We start from the raw sequence: 22,438 nt of genomic DNA on the forward strand, positions 1-22,438 counted from the left end.
TAATTCGTCCTTTTTCCATACGTTATGAATAATATAAAGCTTTCATGAATCTTAAGTTCCTACTGATGGTTGAGAAAGAAGAAAGAGTGTGTATCATATACGACGCACGGAAGCCAGGAAGGCAAATGAAACTCAAGATAGGCAAAGGGTTAAGATCTTCACAATTTTTCAAACTTCTCTGCAATTACTAACAAACATTTATTAATAATATACGTGTTTTCAAAGTACATCATTCTTCAATTGGAATATTACTTGTATCTGCAGTTACGGAATTTGAGATTTTCGGATTAGTTAACGTCATCTTGTATGTATTTGTTAAAACTAAGATCTCATTGATCTACATAACATTTCCATTCAACAGATTTTGTATTTTCTAATATATTAAATATGCATTAAAATTTCTCTCTCTCTCTCTCTCTCAGTTGGATGTTCGTATTTCATTTGAAAATAATCGACATTTCATGTTGCCTGGAATGACATTCAACAATTTGAACAACTTTATTTTTCATATTGTATCAGTATAGATTTCTTACATAGGCAGATTTGGTGGAGGGGAGAACAGTCGATTTAATTAACCTTAGAACATGACTAGTGATTTTTTTTATCAACCCAATAAGGTGGGAAACAGAGTTGATCCTGACAATTTTTTATTCAGAAGGTAATGCCAATTCTAATACTGATTTGAAGCATTGACACAAAGCTACACATTTTTGAGTTGGGAGATAGTATGGTCGATTAGCTTGTACTTGACTAGTACTTTATTTATCTTCGAAAACATGAAAGGCAAAGTTAACTTCAGTGAAATCTGAACCCAGCGCGTAAATGTTTGTAACTAAATATCATTTCTGCTATAGGCACAAGGCCTAAAATATTTTAGGAGAGAGGGTTAGTGAATTGCATCGGCCCCCACCCCCACCACACCCCAGGGCTCATTTGGTACTTATTTCATCAGCCTTGAAATGATAAAAGGCAAAGTCGACCTCGACGGAATTTGAGCTCAAAACGTAGAGATGGTCGAAATGCCGCTACGGTCTGTAACTAAGTATCGAAAGGCACTTTGTCCGACGATGCTCTAACGATTCTGCCAATGTAACAGAGTTGAACGGGTTGTGCAGTGAATTATTGAAACAGCAGACTTGATTACTTTCTTCTACGTTCTAATTTTAAATTCCAGACCTGTTTACTTTGCCTTTCAATGTGATATGGTTCAACGAGGGAGCCTTACAAGCCAACGGAAGATCTTTTTCGTGGTCTTACGAATTGCTAAAAATAAAAGCCAAATCTCCTTCAAATCACACCCTGCTACCTTGAAGAAAGGGTGTAAAATAATGTAGTTCTATATACTCCTAAGAAAATAAATGCCTGAAATGCCTTTGATCATAGTTCTACTCAAAGATGACCTAGGGTTAAACAACAACAACCTGTCTCAAGGTTTGTTGACTAAACCCCTTCCCTATAAATATGTGGCCATGTACTGAAGTTAATATTAACTGTTAAGGCGACGAGCTGACAGAATGCTTGGTGGCATTTCGCCTGTCTTTGTTCTGAGTTCAAATTCTGCTGCTGTCGGTTTTCCTTTCATCCTTTCGGAGTCGATAAAATAAGTACCAGTGGATAACTGGGATCGATGTAATCTACATACTTCCGCTCCCGAATTTACTGGCCTTGTGCCAAAATCTGAAATCGATATTAACACAACTGAAACTAAGAAACAACACAAGCGTAGCTGGTGGAGTGTGACGAGGGATGAGATCCACTCCGGGCAATGTATAGGCTGGAGGGAGGGGGAGCTAGTGGGGGAGGGGCGGAAAACTCAAGGGCAGCCCTGAGTGGCACATTCTCGAGCTAAGTCGCTGAAAACCAATCAAGAACTGGCATCGGTTTAACCTTTCTCCAAAAATGTTTGGCGTTGTGTCATTGCTGAAAATAAATAGCAACGCAATCAAAAAGGACAAGTTTCGTTCCTTTCCAAATTCAATTCTCGCTTGTATTTTTACAATAATTTTACCAGTCAAATGGGCACATGAATAGGTATCAATTACAAAGTCCACTTCGCAACAACATGGTTCCGGATTCAATCCAATTGTCGAGAATCTTGGGCAAGTGTCTCTTGCTATAATTTCGAGTTGACCAATGACCTGTAGAGGAAATTTCGAGGAATTGTAAGGGAAATTTGGAGAAACTTATTGTGTTTTATATATATGATCAACATTATCATCTCTAACGTCTGCTTTTCTATACTTGCATGGGTCACGCGGAATTCGTTGAGGTACATTTTTTACGGCTGGATGCTTTTCCTATCGCCAGCCCTCACATGTCTCAAGCACGATAATACTTCCCCGTGGCCGGGTGTGTTTTCAGGGAATACTGAAAATAAAGGACACCGCTTGTATGACGGTAACGCTTTTTTACAACTATCACACAACGTCAAGAAAAAGACACACACGCACACGAGTAAGTGGACAAACGAAAGAATGTAGCACTCAACACATTTGGTAGGAGTTACGTATATTGATGAGATAAACGTGTCCTGCGCTCACATGAAACCTTAAGCCTTGTGGAACTGAGTCAAACTGTTATTATATATAGTAGTTTTAACGTCCATTTTCCCACGCTTGCATGGGTCGGACGGAATTTTTACGGTGAATTTTTTACAACCAAATACCCTTCCTTTCGCCAACCCTCACCTGTTTGCAAGTCAGAAAATATTTCCCAAGACCAGACACGTTTACATGTATTCCGTGAAAGACTGGAAACGAACAACCACTACTTGAATGATGATGACATTCGTTTAGAAGCATCACATGAAGTCGAGGCAAGGAGACAGTAAGACACACATACGTATACACATATACAAACACACATGTATACACACACACACACATATATATATATATATATATTATATATATATATATATATATATATATATATATATATATATGTATATATATAGTCAATTTAAACATGAACAAGCAAGAAAAAAACACGAAAAAACAACGCGAGGACGTGGAATAAGTACAGTGTTATTGAACACTCAGGAAAGGATATATACACACACACACATATATATATACACACACACACATACACACACACACACACACACACACACACACACACACACACACACACACAATATATAACATGTGGATCGTTAGCGATTTTTTTCCTCCGTCTTCCTTTTCTCTTGGACTCTCCTCTGTCTCCCGTTTCTGAAGAAGAGCTTTGCTCGAAAAGTAAAACTATCTTCCTTTCCTTCCCTGAGCGTCTGTTGATACTTTGCATGTACCACGTCCTTGCGTTGTTATTTTTTCTTGTGTTTTTCTTCGTTTTTTTTTATTAATTATATATATATATATATATATATGGGAGAATTTACGAAAAAAAACAACAGACGAGGACAGGTGGTGTAGACAACAAAAGGATGTATTAGTTTAACGCTCGGGAATACAGAAAGTCTTTAACGTTTCAAGCCACGCTCTTCAACAGAAAGAATACGGAGAAAACAAGGAGAAAAACTCACAAATATATATACACACACAAATATATGCACACACACAAATATATATATATACATACACATACAATGGGCTGCTTTTTGTTTCGGTCTATCAAATCCATTTGTTCACTCACTAAGCCATGCTACTCTCACTCAGAGTAAAAGGCAGACTGTATGATGCATGTGTACGAACAGCCATGCTACATGGCAGTGAAACATGGACCGTGACTGCTGAGGACATGCGTAGGCTCGCAAGGAATGAAACCAGTATGCTCCGATGGATGTGTAATGTCAGTGTGCATACTAGACAGTATGTAAGTACCTTGGAGAGAAAAGTTGAACCTAAGAAGCATCAGTTGTGGTGTGCAAGAGAGACGATTGCGCTGGTATGGTCATGTGGCGAGAATAGATGAGGATAGCTGTGTGAAAAAGTGTCACACCCTAGCAGTTGAGGGAACCTGTGGAAAAGGTAGGCCCAGGAAGACCTGGGATGAGGTGGTGAGGCACGACCTTCGAACATTGGACCTCACCGAGGCAATGACTTGTGACCGAGACCTTTGGAAATATGCTGTGCGTAAGAAGACCCAGCAAGCCAAGTGAGATCAAAATCCAAGGCCTCTGCCAGGGATGTAGCCAGCCCACTTATGCGTAACATTCCTTCACTGGACACTAAACTCCGCTTGCGAAGACCTGTTGAGGCAAGTGAAATCGAAATCAAACTAAATTTGACAACTGGCACCCATGCCAACATTTCTTTCATTGAACACTAAACTCGGCTTGCGAAGACTTGTTGGGGCAAACGAAAGCGAAATCGTGATGGCACCTGTACCAGTGGAGCACTAAGAGCACTGTCCGAGCGTGATCGTTGCCAGAGCAGCTGTCTGACTTCCATGCCGGTGGCACGTAAATAGCACCATTTGAGCGTGATCGTTACCAACGTTGCCTTCCTGGCACGTGAAAAGACATTCAAGCGAGATTGTTGCCAGTGCCGCTGGACTGGCTCCTGTGCAGGTGGCACGTAAAATACACCATTTCGAGCGTGGCTGTTGCCAGTACCGCCTGACTGGCCTTCGTGCCGGTGGCACGTAAAAGCACCCACTACACTCTCGGAGTGGTTTGCGTTAGGAAAGGCATCCAGCTGTAGAAACTCTGCCAAATCAGATTGGAGCCTGGTGTAGCCACCTGGTTCACCAGTCCCCAGTCAAATCGTCCAACCCATGCTAGCATGGACAGCGGACGTTAAACGATGATGATGATGATGATGATGTCATTCACCAATGTATATTGGTGAAAGATGTACAAACAGGCAAGTAAACTAGTATGTGAACAAAAATATCATGTAGCATTTGTTCTGGTTATGATGCACTGATATTCTTGTAAGTCTCGCAAATATAAACGTGGCAAAGCAGCGATTAATCAGTTGGAATCATGCATGAAATTGGCAAAGTCATTAATGTACCACATTTCAATAGTAGAGTAGGTGCTAGTAGATTAAGTGTAGTAATCCAAGGAAATCTATTGAATAAAATTAATGTAATTAGTGCTGAGAACAACAATTTTCTAAATGATTAATTCTGGTCAAAAAAGGTAGGAGAGAAAATTTCGAATTTTTGTTATTGAAAATTAATTAAATCACAGGTGCAGGTGTGGTTGAAGAGTAAGAAGCTCACTTTGGAATCGTATGGTTTCAGGTTCAGTCCCACTATGCAGCACCTAGGGCAAGTGTCTTTTACTATAGCCCCAGACCAACCAATGAATTTGGTAAATGGAAACCGTGTGGAAATGCTTGTGTGTGTGTTTTCATATTCATCTTTCCATCACTTAACAACCAGTGTTGGTTTGTTTACATTTTTGTAACTTAACAGTTCAGCAAAAGGGACCAATAGAAAAAGTACCAGATTCTAAAAAATAAGTACCAAGGTTATTTCCAGGTGGTGCTCCAGCATGATAGTAGTCAAATGACTGAAACAAGTAAAAAATAAAAGAGGATCACTGAGAGTATTAGATACAAGTATGGCTATATGGTTAAGACATTCACCTCACAAATAACTGGTTTCAGATTTCATCCCACTGCATGACATTTTGGGTAAGTGTCTTCTGTTATAGCTTCAGATTGACCAAAACCTTGTGATGGAAATTTGCTAGACTGAAGCTGGAAGCTCATTGTATCATCCTCATCATTTTCACTTCCACTTTTCCATGCATCAGACACAATTCATTGAAACAGCTTTTCTATGGCAGGACACTTTTTCTGTTACCAGCCCTCACTTCTTTTCAAGCAAGGTAATATTTTCCCATAAGCAGACATGTTTTCACAAACAACTTAGAAGAATTATTAGAACTGATAGAATAATATTTTCAGGTTGCCAACCTCATCCTTTCGTTTCTCTTTTGTTCAAAAACTGATTTCCAAATGTCTGTCTCTACTCACTATAAAGTGCCATATACAACTTGTTCATAGTATATTCCAATAAGAAGTTGGATTATTGCATGAAATTTTGAAGTACATATACATAAGGCCTAGTGAATAAAATTTGGTAGAGGGGTAACCATGTGGGATCCAATCAAAGGGACATTTCTTGTTCTTGGGTGATAAAGTTAACAGCCTCTTCATTAAGGCAAAATACTTCTATCGTTCTATACTATTTTCCTCTTCTCAGATGCTGTACAGATACCCACATGCCCTTCAAGAATTTCTCTGCTTGTGCTGGTTTTTTCAGCCCTTCTACTTTACCTATTAATGTATTTATAGGTGAGAGCTCTCTCTGTCCCTCCCTGGAAAAACACTTTTAGGTCTGGCCTGGCTAAGCAAAACTGGTACCTCATATTAAACTCTGTGTTGTCTTCCAATGCCAAACCAACATTACAGTACTAAACGACAGGCCTGATCTTGAGGCTGTTGTAACTGATTGTTTGATGTTGCTGCTGATTACGTTCGTTTTTATTATTGTTGCTGTTTACAATGTTGTTACAGTTGTTGTTCTCATCTTTGCCATTACTCAAATTAACACCACCACTATACTTTTAACAAGATCCATTCAGTTGCAAGTATTTGGGCCAGACTTGTTTCAGGCTAACTTCCTCTTAACAGTCTTCGGATCTGTTGCCCATTCTCCTTTCACACTCTTATGATCGAACCTACCCATTCACCCTGTCCAATCTCTAATGTTCTCCTTCTTGTAACTTGAGGGTATATTTTGACACCTCTGCACTACCTTCTCTCCTTTCCCAACTAGGGTAGCCACATATCTCCTCTACTGCAAGACACTTATCTCTATCCCTCTCATAACCTAGCATAAAGTCACCTCTTCAATACAACACAACATCAGTTGATGGGTCTCGTTTTGCAAGTTACTTGGTAACTTCGTTTGTGCCAGTACTATGTAAAAAAGCACCAAGTACACTCTGTGAAGTGGTTGACATCCAGCCATAGAAATCATACAAAAGACACTGAAGCTTAGCACAGTCCTCTAATTCATCAGCTCTTGCCAAATTGTCCAACCCATGCCAGCATGGAAAATGGATGTTAAATGACTATATATATATATAATTCATATATACACACAATGTACCAGGTGATGAACAAACAATCTTTGAAACAATGTTACAAACAACTGAAATATAAAGTTAACTAAAAAATGTTTCTATCAAGTTGATATAACTCAGTTTCAATAGTAACTGCTGTATCCACTACTACAAACCTGAAAGAAAGTTCCTTCTAGTGATAACTAGATATCAATACTGAAATTATGGTTAATTATTGAAAAGACAAACTATTTTTAGATTTAATCTATTTTATTATTCAATGGAAGTTACCAGTCCTGACACTTGTACTAGACTTATACAGACCTCAATTTTTAAAACAGTAAGGATTTAAATGTATTCAGTAAATTCAAATATACATTAGGCATTTGTATTTCATTTGTAAAGACATCAGTTTTATAATTTAAAACAAAAAGAGTTGGGATTATAATTTTTAATCCCCATTAAAAATTCACAACACTAATTTTGATGAATAACTCTTCTATAATGATGATGATCTTTATGATAGTGTAATTTTTTTTCTTTTTTTTTTTAATAGATTTTCTGACATATAAAGAACGCTTAGACTTAGACTAAATAAAGAGCTATTATAACTTTACAACTTAAGAACATTAAGCTGCCTTATGATAATAATTAGAAGCACATTAATACATGAAGAATGTCATACAAACTCCAAATGTAAAAGGGCCTTTCTTCTTCAGAGTGTTTTATATAAACAGAAGGGTTTAATATTTACAACTATTGTAAATGCTTAACTCTCCATAATAGACTTAGCTTACAGAACTCAGCACTTCTATATATGTGTGTGTGTGTGTGTGTGTGTGTTACTGTTAAATATCAATACAATATTTATCCTCTGACTATCAATAGTGTAAGTGCCAATAAATTGTACCAGTTTGAAAGGTCAATATAATCAGAAAAAAGCATGAAGTCCATATTCATAAACTCCAGTAGTAATTTTCCCTCTGAGCTGCATGCTTGTGTGCATATGTCTTACAATTAGTGCAACAAAGGAAATACTGTGTGCACACAAACTTTTTCAAGATGAAATTCAATTTCTTTTTTACTGAAAATAATAATCATCATCATCACTATTTAACATCTGTTTTCCATGCTGGTGTGGATTGGACAGTTTCACAGGAGCTGGTGAGCCAGAAAACTACTGCAAGCCCCAATGTTTGTTTTGACACAGTTTCTATGATTGGACGCCCTTCCTAATGTCAACCACTGTACAGAGTGTACTTGGTGCTTTGTATGTGGTATCAGCACCAGTGAGGTCACCAAGTAACTTGCAAGACAGGGTGAATATAAAAGCAGGGGTACAAAGAATTGGAAGGTGAATCGTCAATACAGCATCTGAACAATGGTTACTCACATGAATGGGCACATTTTTTGCAATGAAAGACAATTTTCATACAAACAAATTTCTAACAGACCCACAGCAAAATATTAGAGAGAACACTGCCCAGTAGACAAATGAAATCATAATCTTTAGAGCAACCATTTCTGCTACACTTCTAATAACTTCATTCTTTATGTTGCTGTTACTTTTGAAAGATTTATAATGCTTACCAGACTCCATGGTTCTGTTATCAACTTAAAGCTAAATGTACAACAATGACACATAAATTATTTTTATTTAAAGTGACTTAAAAGAGAAATACATGATATAGCAACATTGCTATATATCCCTTTCTTTCTCATTGAGATCTAACTTTTCTTCCTCAGAAATGAAATTAAAAAACAGAGTAACATTAGTTGTTATCACTCATTAACTCAAAAAGGAAATGCTGAGTCCAAAACCTGCAAATGACATCCAGAAAAGTGTTCTAACCAAAGAGCTGGAAGTATGATATATTGATATGGTGTTAAAAACTAATTTATTAATGTATTATGCATGTTGTGTTTCACTGAGAATGCAATATAGAGTAAAAATGTAATTAATTTTATTTTTTTAACTATAAAAAATTACATGAGAATTATGTTTGTATATTAATAGCTATTAAAAAAAGGTGAGAAAATGTAAAAAGGAACATTGCATTTTCTTAACTTTAGGTTTGATTAGTTAGGTTAATATATCTAACAGAATAAATATTTCTTCAACAGAATCAAAGCAATAACTGATATTGTTTCCAAATATTTAGTGAACATATTTATTACATACAACATATAATTCCTGGGATATTTTTTCATTATGTTGTAATATCACAAAAGGGCACCTTTTATAATTTACTGGAAAGTAATAAATTCCTTTAAGGTGTATGGCATTTTCTTTATTATTATGTTTTTGTAAAGATTATCAAAATATAATCATTTCTAAAATAAATATTCATACATAGATAGACAGACAGATAGATAGACATAAAATTTCAATTTTTAAAACCAAATGATATTTAAAACAGTACCAAAGATCTAATACAATATTTTCCCCCTTAACTCTTTTAAATTACTTAAACATTCTAGGTAACTACTTTGATATGTTCTAATGAATAGATATTTATTAGAACATGATTATCAGCCAGTCTCTTTGAAACAACTTGGTCAGTATAATAACAGTTCGAGCAAACTAAATTTTAGTAGTGGTCTCAAGACTATTCAAATTTCATAAGATGTTATTGCAGTGACAGCAGGTTCTTCAACTTGAGAAGGTTCTCGGCCAAAATTAAAGTGAAAGATAACAGAGTGCTAGTTCCTGTTTGCAAATGATTATGTTCTCAAAGCAGGTTCAGAATCTGAGATGCAGCAGGGCATGAACAGATTCTTCTCTGCTTGTGATGATTTTGGCCTCGCCATCAGCACAAAGAAAATTGAAGTCATGCACCAATGAACCCTTTCTAAGGAGTACATACCATATGTAATGAAGGTGAAAGATTAGATTCTACTTACCACTGACAAGTTCACATACCTTGACAGCAATCTCTCAAGAATGTTCACAATGATTTTGAAGTAAACCACAGAATTGCCACACTCATCATTGCCTTCAGTGGACTTCACAAAAATGTGTAAGTGAAGAAGGGTCTCAACCTCTAAACAAAAGATCTACAGAACCATTATTCTACCAACTTTACTATGTGACAGTGAGACATGGACTGTTTACAACAAGTATGTTAAAAAGCTGAACTATTTGCACAAATTACAGCATACCCATTGATAGGAAAACATTCCAGGCACTGAGGTCCTCACTAATGCAGTGTTGCCCAACATCCACATTCTTCTCTACAAAGCCTAGTAGTTGTGGTCTGGTCATAATACCAGAATGGGTGATGAAACTTCTTCTCCACAGTGAGTTGATGAGGAGGAAACATTCAGTTAGTGAGTGGTGCAATCACTACATTGATACTATAAGCTCAAGATCTTCCTAAGAGACTTCTAAATTAATCCAAGCCATAAGAGAATCTCACAACTGAGAAATATAGCTGGTGCAGCCCCATAAGAAAAAATGACATAGCATCTAAGCAGACTAGGAGAAGATGGAATGAACAGAAGAGAGACCTGAGAAAGTCAAAAGCTACCTGCACACTGACAAAAAAGAATTCATCAGCTATTCTTGAACACATCCATAAGTAACGACATGTTCATTGTCCATATGCATAAACACAGAAAGAAATTATAATTCCTAAACAATTTTAAAAGGAACCAGTTTATTTTTCATAATAAATTTAACAAGCAAAAATAACCACATAAGTTTTATTGTTCCTATTTCTTGCAGCATCTCATATTAACACCCATAAAGATAGTAGAATAACAGAAATGAAAGAGTACTAGATTAAATGATTTGAGGCAGTTGTCTATATAGTGTTCTAACTTCAAATCCTACCAGAATCATAAAAATCACCAGTAACACATTGGAAGTATTTCAATATATCATACCTTTCCCCTAAAAATGTGTGCCACTGTGTCAATGTTAGCATTCAATATTAATAACTGTAACAGTAAGAGTGAAATTGTTAACATCATAGATGCAAGCAAGGTTGTGTGGTAAGAAGGCGGTGAGCTGGCAGAATCGTTAGCACACCAGGTGAAATGCTTAGCGGTATTTCGTCTGCCGTTACGTTCTGAGTTCAAATTCCGCCGAGGTCGACTTTGCCTTTCATCCTTTCAGGGTCGATAAATTAAGTACCAGTTACGCACTGGGGTTGATGTAATCGACTTAATTCCTTTGTCTGTCCTTGTTTGTCCCCTCTATGTTTAGCCCCTTGTGGGCAATAAAGAAATAAGAAGTTTGCTTCCCAACTACATGGTTCCAGGTTCAGTCTTACTGCATGGCCCCTTGAACAAATGTCTTCTTCTAATAGCCCCAGGCCAACCAAAGCTTTGCTAGTGGATTTAGTAGACAGAAACTGAAGGAAGCCCATCATACGTGTATGTGTGTGTGTGAGAGAGAGAGAGGGAGAGAGAGAGAGGGGGAGAGAGAGAGAGTTTTTGTGTTTAACTCCCACTGACAACTGGTGTTGGTTTGTTTATGTCCTGGTAACTTAGTGGTTTGTCAAAAGATATTGATAGAATAAGTATCAAGCTTTGAAATAATAAGTACTGGAGTCAATTCATTGGACTAAAAGCCCTTCAAGGTGCTGAGTGCCCCAGCTTAGCCACAGTCCAATGACTGAAACAAGTAAAAGATAAAAGATCTATAACATAATGATTGCTTAGTTAACAATATACTTTCTCCAGAGTCACTATACATTACCTGAAGCAGGAGACAAATTCCACTGCAAAAATTGTTAATTTATCCATCATCCCCTGCTACTCTTCTGCCCACATTACAACAAAGATAACTCCCACTCAGGCTTCAATTGATATTTATGTACCTACTTATTGGTTTTCTAATGCCACATAATTATTTTCATGTATTATTAACAAATTCTTTTGAAATCTCAGTTGCTTAAGATTTTTTTACTAATTCTTACTGTTTTTAACCTGCTAAATTCATATCTGAAAACGGTCATGTTCTACATGTTCTAGTTTTCATGCAAATTTAAGTTTTACATTCTAGCCATTTGCAGTCAAATTAATTAATTACCTCTGCTCCACATCAAGCTGAGTTTGATGAAACAGTTTGTCAAAGCATTAAATGATGATGGTGAATGCTTCCAACACATAGTCTCTGCTCTCCCTGCTTTGTCCTTCGAGAAGATCAAGGCAGGTGTGTTTAATGGCTCATAGATTCATACACTTGTATGTGATCAAGAATTTGCCAGAAAGATGACAAGGAAAGGAGTACATGGCTTTCATTTGTGGTGGTAATAGAAAACTTTCTCATTAATAAAAAGGCTGACAACTATGAAACTCTCGTAGCTAATATGCTCTCAGTTTTTCATAATCTTGGATGTAACATGAGTGTCAAACTCCTCCATTTCATGTACAGTCATCTTGCTAGATTCCCTGAGAACCTAGAAGCAGTAAGTAATAAACAAGGTGAGCAGGTTCCATCAGGATCTCAAGACTATGGAAAAGCGTTACCAAGGAAGATGAGACAAACATATGATGGCAGACTACTGCTGGAGAATTAAGCAAGATTGCCCTGAAACAGTCCACAAATGCAAGAGCTTCAAGTGCAAATTCCTGCATGAATAGACTGCAATTGAGCTTTGCCTCCTCATAGTAATTAATGTCTTATTTATCAATCAGTTTTATATAAACTATAACCTTTGCTTATTAGGGAAAGTGTTTCAAATTGTGTTCTTGAATAAATTTATACTATCTTGCATTTTCTTTTTTATTATCCAGCTAATTTAAAGAAAGTTTAATCATACATTTCTCCTGATAGACTATGACATCAATGTGATGAAGATGAAATTTTGAAATATCTTGATTGCAAAAAAGTTAGAGCATTTAGGAAATAACCAACTTCAAATCTGAAATCTATGCACTCAAATTAGGTAATACCAAGTGTTGATATCAATGCAACAAAAGACTTGTTGACCAGTGTTATCTGTTAATCAATACACACACACACAGTGGATTCTCCCTCCCATCATTAGACTACACAGATAACTTGTTTATAGTGATCAAATGTTTGTGCTCATCTAAGTTCACTCCCTCCATTAAATCGACATTACCTGTACAGGTGTACCATGTGCCACATGTCAGATGACGAAATGATCACAGAGTAATGGGAAATGATGTTTTGCTCAAAAGCACAATGCAGCATCCAGTCTGGGAATCAAAACCACGATCTCACAATTGTAAGTGCAACACCCTAACCACTAAACCATGTACCTTCATATATAAATAAATAAATGTATGCATGTACGTACGTCCATATGTATCAGGCAGTTATTTTATATCTAATTTTAAGACTACATGACCATAAATTTTTCAGATGGGCCATGTCACCATGTGACAGATGTCCAAATTTCGAGAAAAAAATAGTAAGTTGAATTGCATAAAATCTAGAGCTTACAGAGAAAAATTAACTTCAGATTTGAATTCAGCATACTCAAATGAGTTAAAAACAAGTGCTGATATTAATGCAACAAAAACTTTGTTTCCTTGTGTATTACTATCATTATGGTTGAGCTCCAACCTGGGTTGCAACAACAAAATCCACCTGCCACACTTCTCAGTTCAATGTTACAGCCTTGAGATCCTGGATACATTCCAGGTCAATGTCTACAGTCAAGTTGTCAATGTAAGTATGACGTTTTTCTCTTCTTACATCACCATGAAGTGGGATCCACAAGACTAATTTGGATGCTTCCTGATCAGGGTGACACACACAGTGACCAGATAGTCGCAGCCATCTTTGTCTGATCTTCTTGCTAACTTTCAACATATTTTATGGAAACAAGGTGTTTCTCTATTTTAACATATTTGGAGTTACTATTCAAAATATTTTCCAAACACTAGAGCATACTTTAATACCTATTTACAGTGACGCACCAGAGAACTAATAATATTATTGAATTGATTCTTCTTCTCTTACATACAAATTTATCCAAACTCACAAACTTCACTATATGATTTTTGCCAACATTGACCACCACCAATTTCCTTGATGTCCCTGTTTTATCAAATGTTATTATACTTATTTGTAAATAAGATGAGAATTTTACAGAACTATGTAAAAGTTAAGAACAAAGTATTATTAATTTTGATTAAAAAAAGTACTCATCAACAACAGACTAACAGGAACCTCTATGTAGTCACTTGACCTGTCAGAACCAGTAACCAAATCTCCCTCTAATTGTTTTCACCAGTTAAAAAAAATAATGAAGGACACATTAGATAATGTAATCTATGGTACACTCTTTGTTCAGAAAAAGAAAACATAATATTCCTGACTGGAATACCTTTGATTATAAGTTTGTTTATGAGGTCTAACAACAATTATTTGGGGTTTTTAATCAATACAAACAGGACTTTTACTTCTTTTTTTCTTTTTTATCATTTCAATTTCCTCAACTAAAATTGAAATTATTAAATTTTACAAGACTAATTTCCTTTACCACAAAATTTTACTTCAAATCGTTGATAACTGCAAAACCTTTTTTTAATTATTTAGCACCAATTTACTATATTGACTAAGAACAGAGTTAGAAAAATAATGTGATACGGTAATGTAAATTATATATAATAAAGATGTGGTGTCTGTATGATAAATGTTTTAAATAGTTTTACATCTTAATCACAAGCAATACCTGACACCTTAAGCCAAGATAGATTACTCCAATTGACTATTTCTCTAGAACAGAGTGACGTGATGGAAAGCATGTCGTAAAATTATGTCCCAAAAATTCAGGCAAATATGCAAAATTTGAGATGATATTTCCATGTTAGTGTAGCAGTATAACATAGCAGCTTAATTTGAAAGGGACAAACATGAGAAATCGTCTGAGAATGGCTATTGATTTTCAATACTTGTGAGAGGAGCTAAAACTGGTTCTTTTTGCTGTGAACGTGCAACAGCAATCTGCAAACACTGCACCCACTGTTCCACATTCTGTTCATCCTTTGCTTTCAACACATACCTCTGGTCAGCAGTAAATATTTCAAAAGCTTTTGGAATGTCTCTAATACCTTTTCGTAAAGCTTTCACACTTTGTATTTTACTGACTGGCAATGTTTCTTTATGCTGAAATAGACACAGAAATAAGAAATAAGGTTTAACATATACCAAGTTTTACATTGTAACAAATTAACAACCTAAGAGCTGTATAATACATATAATCCCTGAGCTTCAGACAAAAGAGCTGTTTCAGTGAGTCTGCAAATGTTTTCTGATTAAATTATTTCAACACACAAAATAGATGTTAATACTTGGCATGCTGAGTAACAAATTGATACATTTTGTTCCACTCAGTACAGCAGCACTATATTTGAGAAATTAAGACATTGAACTTCTAACCTAGGGTTCAAGAATTCAAATCTTGTCACACACTTTAGTTACTTCAGTTTACTCCTATGAAAATAGGACCACTCTCTTTGCACATTCACTGAACCTGTCACATCCCACAACTCTAGAATAAAGACTTTGATTGGGGGAAGGGATTGTTTTGGTTTGGAGAAGAGGATGTTCTTATAGTTTTTATATGATATTATATTATATTATATCAGTGTTTTACTTGAGCAGCTGCAAGTTGATGGCAGTAAGAAAAATATGAGCAGGGAAAGAATTACTGAGGGATGGCATTCCAGAGAGGAAGTATTGGATAAAGTAGTTAATGTAGAGCCAAGAGTGAGCAGGACATAATATGGGTAACAATGAGAGGAGAAACGGATGAGACAAGAATGCATGAATAGAGGTAGTACAAAACAAGCCAGCTTTGAGGAGCAGAGACCATTAGTGTAGTGAGAAGACAGCATGATGCCAATCAGTACAATAGCCTCTACAACGTATGTATGTGTAGTGATAGCATCATCTCAGGGGTGAGAGTGGTATTCTGTTGTAAAATATAAAGTTTTTGCCATGTGCACAAACCATTGTTTGTATGAACTAAAACCATCTTTACTGTTGTTCCCATGACTTGTAGCTTAGAAACATCAAAAGGCAAACAGAAAAGTTTAAATCAAAGGGGAAGGAAGAATACTTACTGAATCACCTTTGCTGTAGGTAATGTTTGATCCTGACAAGCTGAAATACCGCGTTTTCCATCGTTTCAGAAATTTCCACCGACCCTTTTTCTCTTTTAGTTGTCCCTTCAAGAAAGCAGAGATTTTACAAATCTTAGTAATAAATCAATAGAAAACTTCTATAAAACTATATAAAACTATATACTGGGAATGGCTAACTACAAGGTAACAGGAAGATGGGTACTATTTAATACCGCCTTAAATAGTACCCATCCAACAGGAAGAACAAGCATTTATGTTGATGCTAACACACTGTAGTTATACAAAACAATATAATTAATATTACACCACTAGTGATCAGAAAAACAAAACTCATTAGCTTAATGAGTAATTCTGGTTGAGAAAACAAAGGGAAACAACTCTAAAATTTCAACTGAAATTTCTTGGCGGTAAAGTCTGATCTTTGGCAAGTATGGTATTAATTCCAGTTGTGTTTTGGTCTAATTAGACCTCCTCAGTGAAACCTACTCTTAACTTATACTTGCCAGACCTATGACTACAAAGAGATACAAAAGAGTGAGTAAATAAACACCAAAAGACATAACTTAAAATAATGACTAATGGAAATTGCCTAAGGACAGATAGCTTCTAACTGTGCTAACATATTTAAGTTGTCACAGCTATCAGTATTTAATCATTCCATCTCTTTACATTTCATAGGTTATCATAAGTCTAACAAAAACAGGTTATGACTACACTTCATTGAGGAGGTCTCATAAGAGTGAAACATGTCACTGTACTCAGCAAAGATCATACTCACTCCCCATTGGATGCCAACATTTTTCTATTTTAGCTAATTAAATTTCAGAATTATTTATTCTATCTTTCTTCATCATAATCTATCATTAAATTAATTTTATCTCCTCACTACAAGTGTGATGTTTTAATAAATAAAAACTTTTTGGTTTATTACATTAAGAAGGTTAGCACCAACTCAAGCAATTAGCAGTTTGTCTCTGGACATTACTGTACTTTACTGTAAAACAGCCTTTGTAAATAACAAAAAGAAAAAGACACAAGAGTTGAATGGTGCATCAATGTCATTATCATCATTTAACATCCACTGTCCATACTGGCATGGGTTGGACAGTTTGACCAGACTGACACACTGGAAGGCTGAACCAGACTCCAGTCTGATTTGGCATGGTTTTCTACAGTTGGATATCCTTCCTAACGCCAACCACTCTGAGAGTGTGATGGGTGCTTTTATGTGCTGCCAGTACGGATGCCATTTGCATGACACACGGGAGCTTTTATGTGCCACTGGCATGGATGCCAATTTGCATGACACTGGAATCTGCCACAAGTGTGATTTTGCTTGGCTTTATGGGTCTTCTCAAGCACAACATAATGCCAATTGTCTCAGTCATTGCCTCCGTGAGGCCCAACACTCGAAAGGAACTCAGCCACTTTACCTTTGTGAGGCCCAACACTCAAAAGGAACTCAGCGACTTTGCCTCCGTGAGGCCCAACACTTGAAAAGTGTTCCTTACATGCCACCAGCACAGATGCACTTGGCTTGACGGGTCCTCTCAAGCACAGCACATCACAAAAGGTCTCAGTCACTAGTCATTGCCTCTGTTAGGCTCAAAGTTTGAAGATCATGCTTCACCACTTCGTTCCATGTCTTCCTGGGTCTATCTCTACCACAGATTCCCTCCACAGTTAGAGATTGGCACTTCTTTACACAGCTGTCCTCCTCCATACACATCACATGACCATACTAGCACAGCTGTCTCTCTTGCACACCACATCTGATGCTTCTTATACCTAACTTTTCTCTCAAGATGCTTATACTCTGTTGAACATGCACACTGACATTGCACATCCAGCAAAGTATACTGACTTCATTTCTTTCAAGCCTACGCATGTCCTCAGCTGTTACAACCCATGTAACAAATGGAAATAATATATAAAGTAGCGAGTATTTCTAAAGTTTTTCTTTTTTCTTATTAGTTACTCATAGGAAAAGGTGGAGTTAGTCAATGCCCATGAGATTTTCCAAGCCCTCCATACTGGTGAGATTGCAGTGCTTAGTTCAATTTATTCATTTAATATGAGCAGAGAAAGAAAAAGGTCCAACTAGACACACCTGTAGGTCAATAGATCTGGTTTACCCATTCATGAAAGTTTCTGATATACAGCCAAATAATAGACAAAATCATTGCATAACAACAGACAAATCTCCAGAGAAGAATGGTAGAGTCACAGGCTTGTAACAGTAATATGAACTGAAATATATCTTTACTTACAGAAATAAATGGACTACCATCCTGAAGTAAAGTGACCATTTTTTCAGGGTGGTTGCACATAAAACATGCCCAATGGTGCTCAGCAGCATTGAATTCAAAAACATCGAAATAACGGACACTGTGAAGTTCATGAAGAAGAGCATCTTGATCCTACAAAGACAAGAAAACAACTGAATTTAAGACATTGAAATTAAATCTGCCATAACTATTTCATGACATCTAATCCAAGTTCCATCATTCTAAGTGGTAGTATTACATTCATTTTCTGTTTCAGCTTGATTCGAGTCATTTGCCAATCATCCCTTCTGATTGTCATCTGCACCTTAATAAACATAACTATAAAGTTAGTTATTCTATGTCTTCTTTGGCACACTCTAATCCACTTCATCATCATCATCCAGTGTTTTAAATCCAAGTTTTGTCCCCGTTAATGGGAATGGCCAGATCTACCTCAATGCCATAGCAACCGCCCTCACACCATCTTGCCATCTTGCCCTGATTTGGGTGTCCTCCCATCTCAAGCCAACCCTCGCAATCTCCTCCCCCACCTGTCCCCTCCATGTTTTCCTCAGTCTAGCTCGCTTTCTCAGTCCATTTACCTCAAACTTTAGCACCCTCTTAAGAATATGCTCCTCATCCCTCCTCAACACAAGCCATACCACTGCACTCCATTTGCCCTTGCAAGCCATTCCACCGATTCCTTCAACCCCAGCATCCCCATCAAGTCCTCAGTCCTCCTCTTATCAAACAGCTTCACTCCACACATTTCTCTCACCATTGCTCTCTCGGTCCTTCTCAAAACTACCATCTCTCTTTTTCCCTCAGACACCATATCTCACTCCCATACAGCATTGCAGCTTGAGCAACTCCTATAGCCCTTTACTTTCATCTTCAATGAGAACCTTTTCCCACATAACAAGATTCCATATTCCTTGAACTTCACCCAGACAAGTCTCGCTCTTGCTGTCACAGCTGCTTCACATCCACCACTTACATGCACCCTATCTCCCAAATAACAAAACCCTTTCACCGTTTCCACCTTGTCACATAGCGTTTCCACTGGTTCTGCCAGCTCTCCAGCTCTTTTCTCACATCTTCCACAAACTCTCTTGCCAGTCTTGGGGTCACCTTCTTCATTTTCATACATCTACCATGAATCTATTTCTCACACCTCTACACAACACCATATTTGCCATTACCCTCCTCCCACATACACCACATGGATCCACCTTACTCACAAACATTTCTCCTTCCACCTGCTCACCATCACCTTTGTCTTCTTTGCTTTCAAAGCATCTCCTTCCATTTCCAAAATTTCTCTCTCAATCCCTCCTTCATCTCACTCATCAGAACAAGGTCATTTGCATACAGTATCTCCATTATCAATCCCTTTCTTGCACTCTCCGTCACCACATCAACCATTATTGCAAACAACTATTTACCATAAACTAATAGTTCACAATACATGTACAATAGTTCATTCATTTATTTTCATCAAATCTGTACTTAGACACGTAATTGTTTCAACACTTAATTTCTCCAGTGCAAAAACTCTCAAATTTTCATGCTCCTTGAAGAAAGTAATAAGAAAGTACAGTTGTTTATCAAATGTACTTTGACATCACACCTGGCTGAGTCAAAAATTCTTTTACAAATTCTCACTGATGATTTTTCGGTAACTTGTATTTCCACGTTATATCATTAATTTGACACAATTTGTTGTCCAACTGTTGTTGAATTGTTTATTCATTATTTTCAAATATAGCTTACAAATATCAATTGTTTATTGTTTATTTTACAGCTTTGATAATGAGTGATAAAAAAAATTGCAATTAGAGCCATTTTACACTACCTGTGGGAAAAAGAACTGAGTGCAAGGGCAGCAACAGAAGAAATTAATGATGTGGAAGACCCAGGAGCTGTCAACGAACATGTAGCACAAAAGTGGTTGACATTTCAAGGAAGGTGACACCTGCTATAAAGACAAACTAAGATCAGGAAGACATTCTATTGTGGAAAATGAGGCCATGCTTGAAATGGCTGGACAACAGCCAAATACAAGCAATTGTACATTGTCAGCAGAACTTGGTCCTTCACAAAGCACCATCAATAAACACTTCTATAAGCTCAACCTTGTGAACAAAAGCTGTCAAGAAACTTCTCATGAACTAACCAATGACCAGGCTCAACAATGTATGAACATTTGCAAACTGCTGGCAATTCCCTAAGATGCCTATTTTTAGTATCAAATTGTAACTGAGGATGAAAAATGGATCTATTTTTGCAATCTTGGTAAATCAGTGGCTTTGTTCCAGCTAGACTTCAGAAAATGTTGTCAAACAAGGGCAATTTAAGCAGAAGGTCATGTTGTGTGTCTGGTGGAATTTCATGGGGGATGGTTGCACTTAGAGCTTGTCCTAGATGGTCATGCTGTGAATGTTAACCTTTATGCTCAACAATGGCAGTGACTATATGATGCTTTAAAAGCCAACTACTCAACATTGGTCAATCAAAAACACACACTTCTACAACATGACAATGCCCTAGCACATACTGCCAATGTGACCAAGTGCTAACTTGAGTAGCTTGAAGGGGTGAAAGTGCTGCCTTTCCCTGCCTATAATCCAGACCTTACACCATCAAATTACCACATTTTCTGACCCATGGTTCATTTCCTGCAGGGACAGAACTTCAACAATGTAGATGAGACTGAAAATGGGCATAGAGTGTATTTTGCCTCTAAACCAGCCAAATGGGATAAGCATGGAATAGAGCATCTGGCACAACAATGACAACAAACCAAATATACAATTTGATGAATAAACACTTTTAGTATGTAACTTGTTTGAACTATTAATCAAAGCTTGAAATACAAAAAAATCATGATCCAACCTGGTAGTAGCTACACCTGGAAGTAGGCATAAAACGTGATGAAGGTCAGTGTTGAATCCCAGTCTTACATGGAAGGAAGAAGTTAGACCAGATAAATGCATGCACATACATAAAGACTATGTAGAGTGATGGTAATAGTAGAAACTACAGAAGAAGGGTCATTATAGAATTTGGACTTTATGAGAGAGATTTCACAGTAAGTCACATTAGATTCACAGAGCAGAATTACTGTCTCAGTTGAGTGGTTTCAGTTTATCTTCTTATCTCTCATTTAACTTAATTTCAAATGAATAAATCTTTAGTTACAGCCAGGTAACCTATTTCTAGTAACATGAGTCCACATATAAATGAATATGCATATTTCTAGTAATATACACATATACATAAATATTCATACTTCTAGTAACATATTTGTGTGCATGGTGTATAAACTGCTCCTACTACCAATCATTATCATTGACTGAACTTCCTTTTATTCGCATTAGTGGAAAAACTAATCTGGAATCTCTCATGGACAAGTCAAACATTCAGTGAAACGAAAGTTAAATAGAGGAGTTGTGTATATCATACTTATGTAATAACTGGAAATTCTACACTTGAGTCTTAAAATATTTGTTTCGAAAGAAAAATTGAAAAGAAAAAAATGAAAAAGGAAATCATAAACCATCAAAATTTTGTTTCAGAGCTATAGAATTTTAATCCAACAATGCTAACTAAATAAAATGAATTTTATACTGTCAACAACTGCTGAATGTTTAAAGTGAAATAACTTATCTATTGGGCCATGTATAATATATGATGCCTTCTTTTTACCATTTAGCCATTCTAATAAGGAAAAAATTGTTTCCTTTTCAGAATTTGAGCATTTTTATGTTAATGCAACAGATATTGCTTCCCCCAGTTAAATGCTCTTCTGATAACCAATTAACCATAGAGTAAGAGTAGAATCTGTAGTCACTGAGGTAGACTGAGGCAAATGAAATTATGTTCAATGGTTAAAGTCAATTTGAAATCAATTTAGTCAATGGTAGAGTATTTTAACACGTTAACAATGTGTTTTGGGTTTTTTTAAGCATTTGATCATAAATACTAATATACATGGTCTGATCAATAAGTATCCGGACTCTTGCTATGGTAATGAAGCTAAAGCATGGAGAAGGAAGCCACTTGATACAGA

At 36.5% G+C, this 22,438-nt stretch overlaps 1 protein-coding gene across 1 annotated transcript in view; it reads right to left on the bottom strand.

Moving 5' to 3' along the window:
- Window positions 1-9,174: 9,174 nt before the first annotated feature.
- LOC106882649 (ventricular zone-expressed PH domain-containing protein 1) overlaps window positions 9,175-22,438 on the bottom strand; it is a 68,687-nt gene continuing 55,423 nt past the window's right edge. The window contains exons 13-15 of the mRNA XM_014933395.3: window positions 18,370-18,519; window positions 16,079-16,183; window positions 9,175-15,119 (exon numbers count right to left, since the gene is read on the bottom strand). Coding sequence (XP_014788881.1) covers window positions 14,889-15,119; window positions 16,079-16,183; window positions 18,370-18,519 — 486 coding nt within the window. The 3' untranslated portion in view covers window positions 9,175-14,888. The remainder of the gene's footprint in view (window positions 15,120-16,078; window positions 16,184-18,369; window positions 18,520-22,438) is intronic.

The sequence above is a fragment of the Octopus bimaculoides genome, chromosome 3 (assembly GCF_046866305.1).
Source record: "Octopus bimaculoides isolate indiv1 chromosome 3, ASM4686630v1, whole genome shotgun sequence".
In the NCBI taxonomy this organism is placed as follows: Eukaryota; Metazoa; Mollusca; class Cephalopoda; order Octopoda; family Octopodidae; genus Octopus; species Octopus bimaculoides.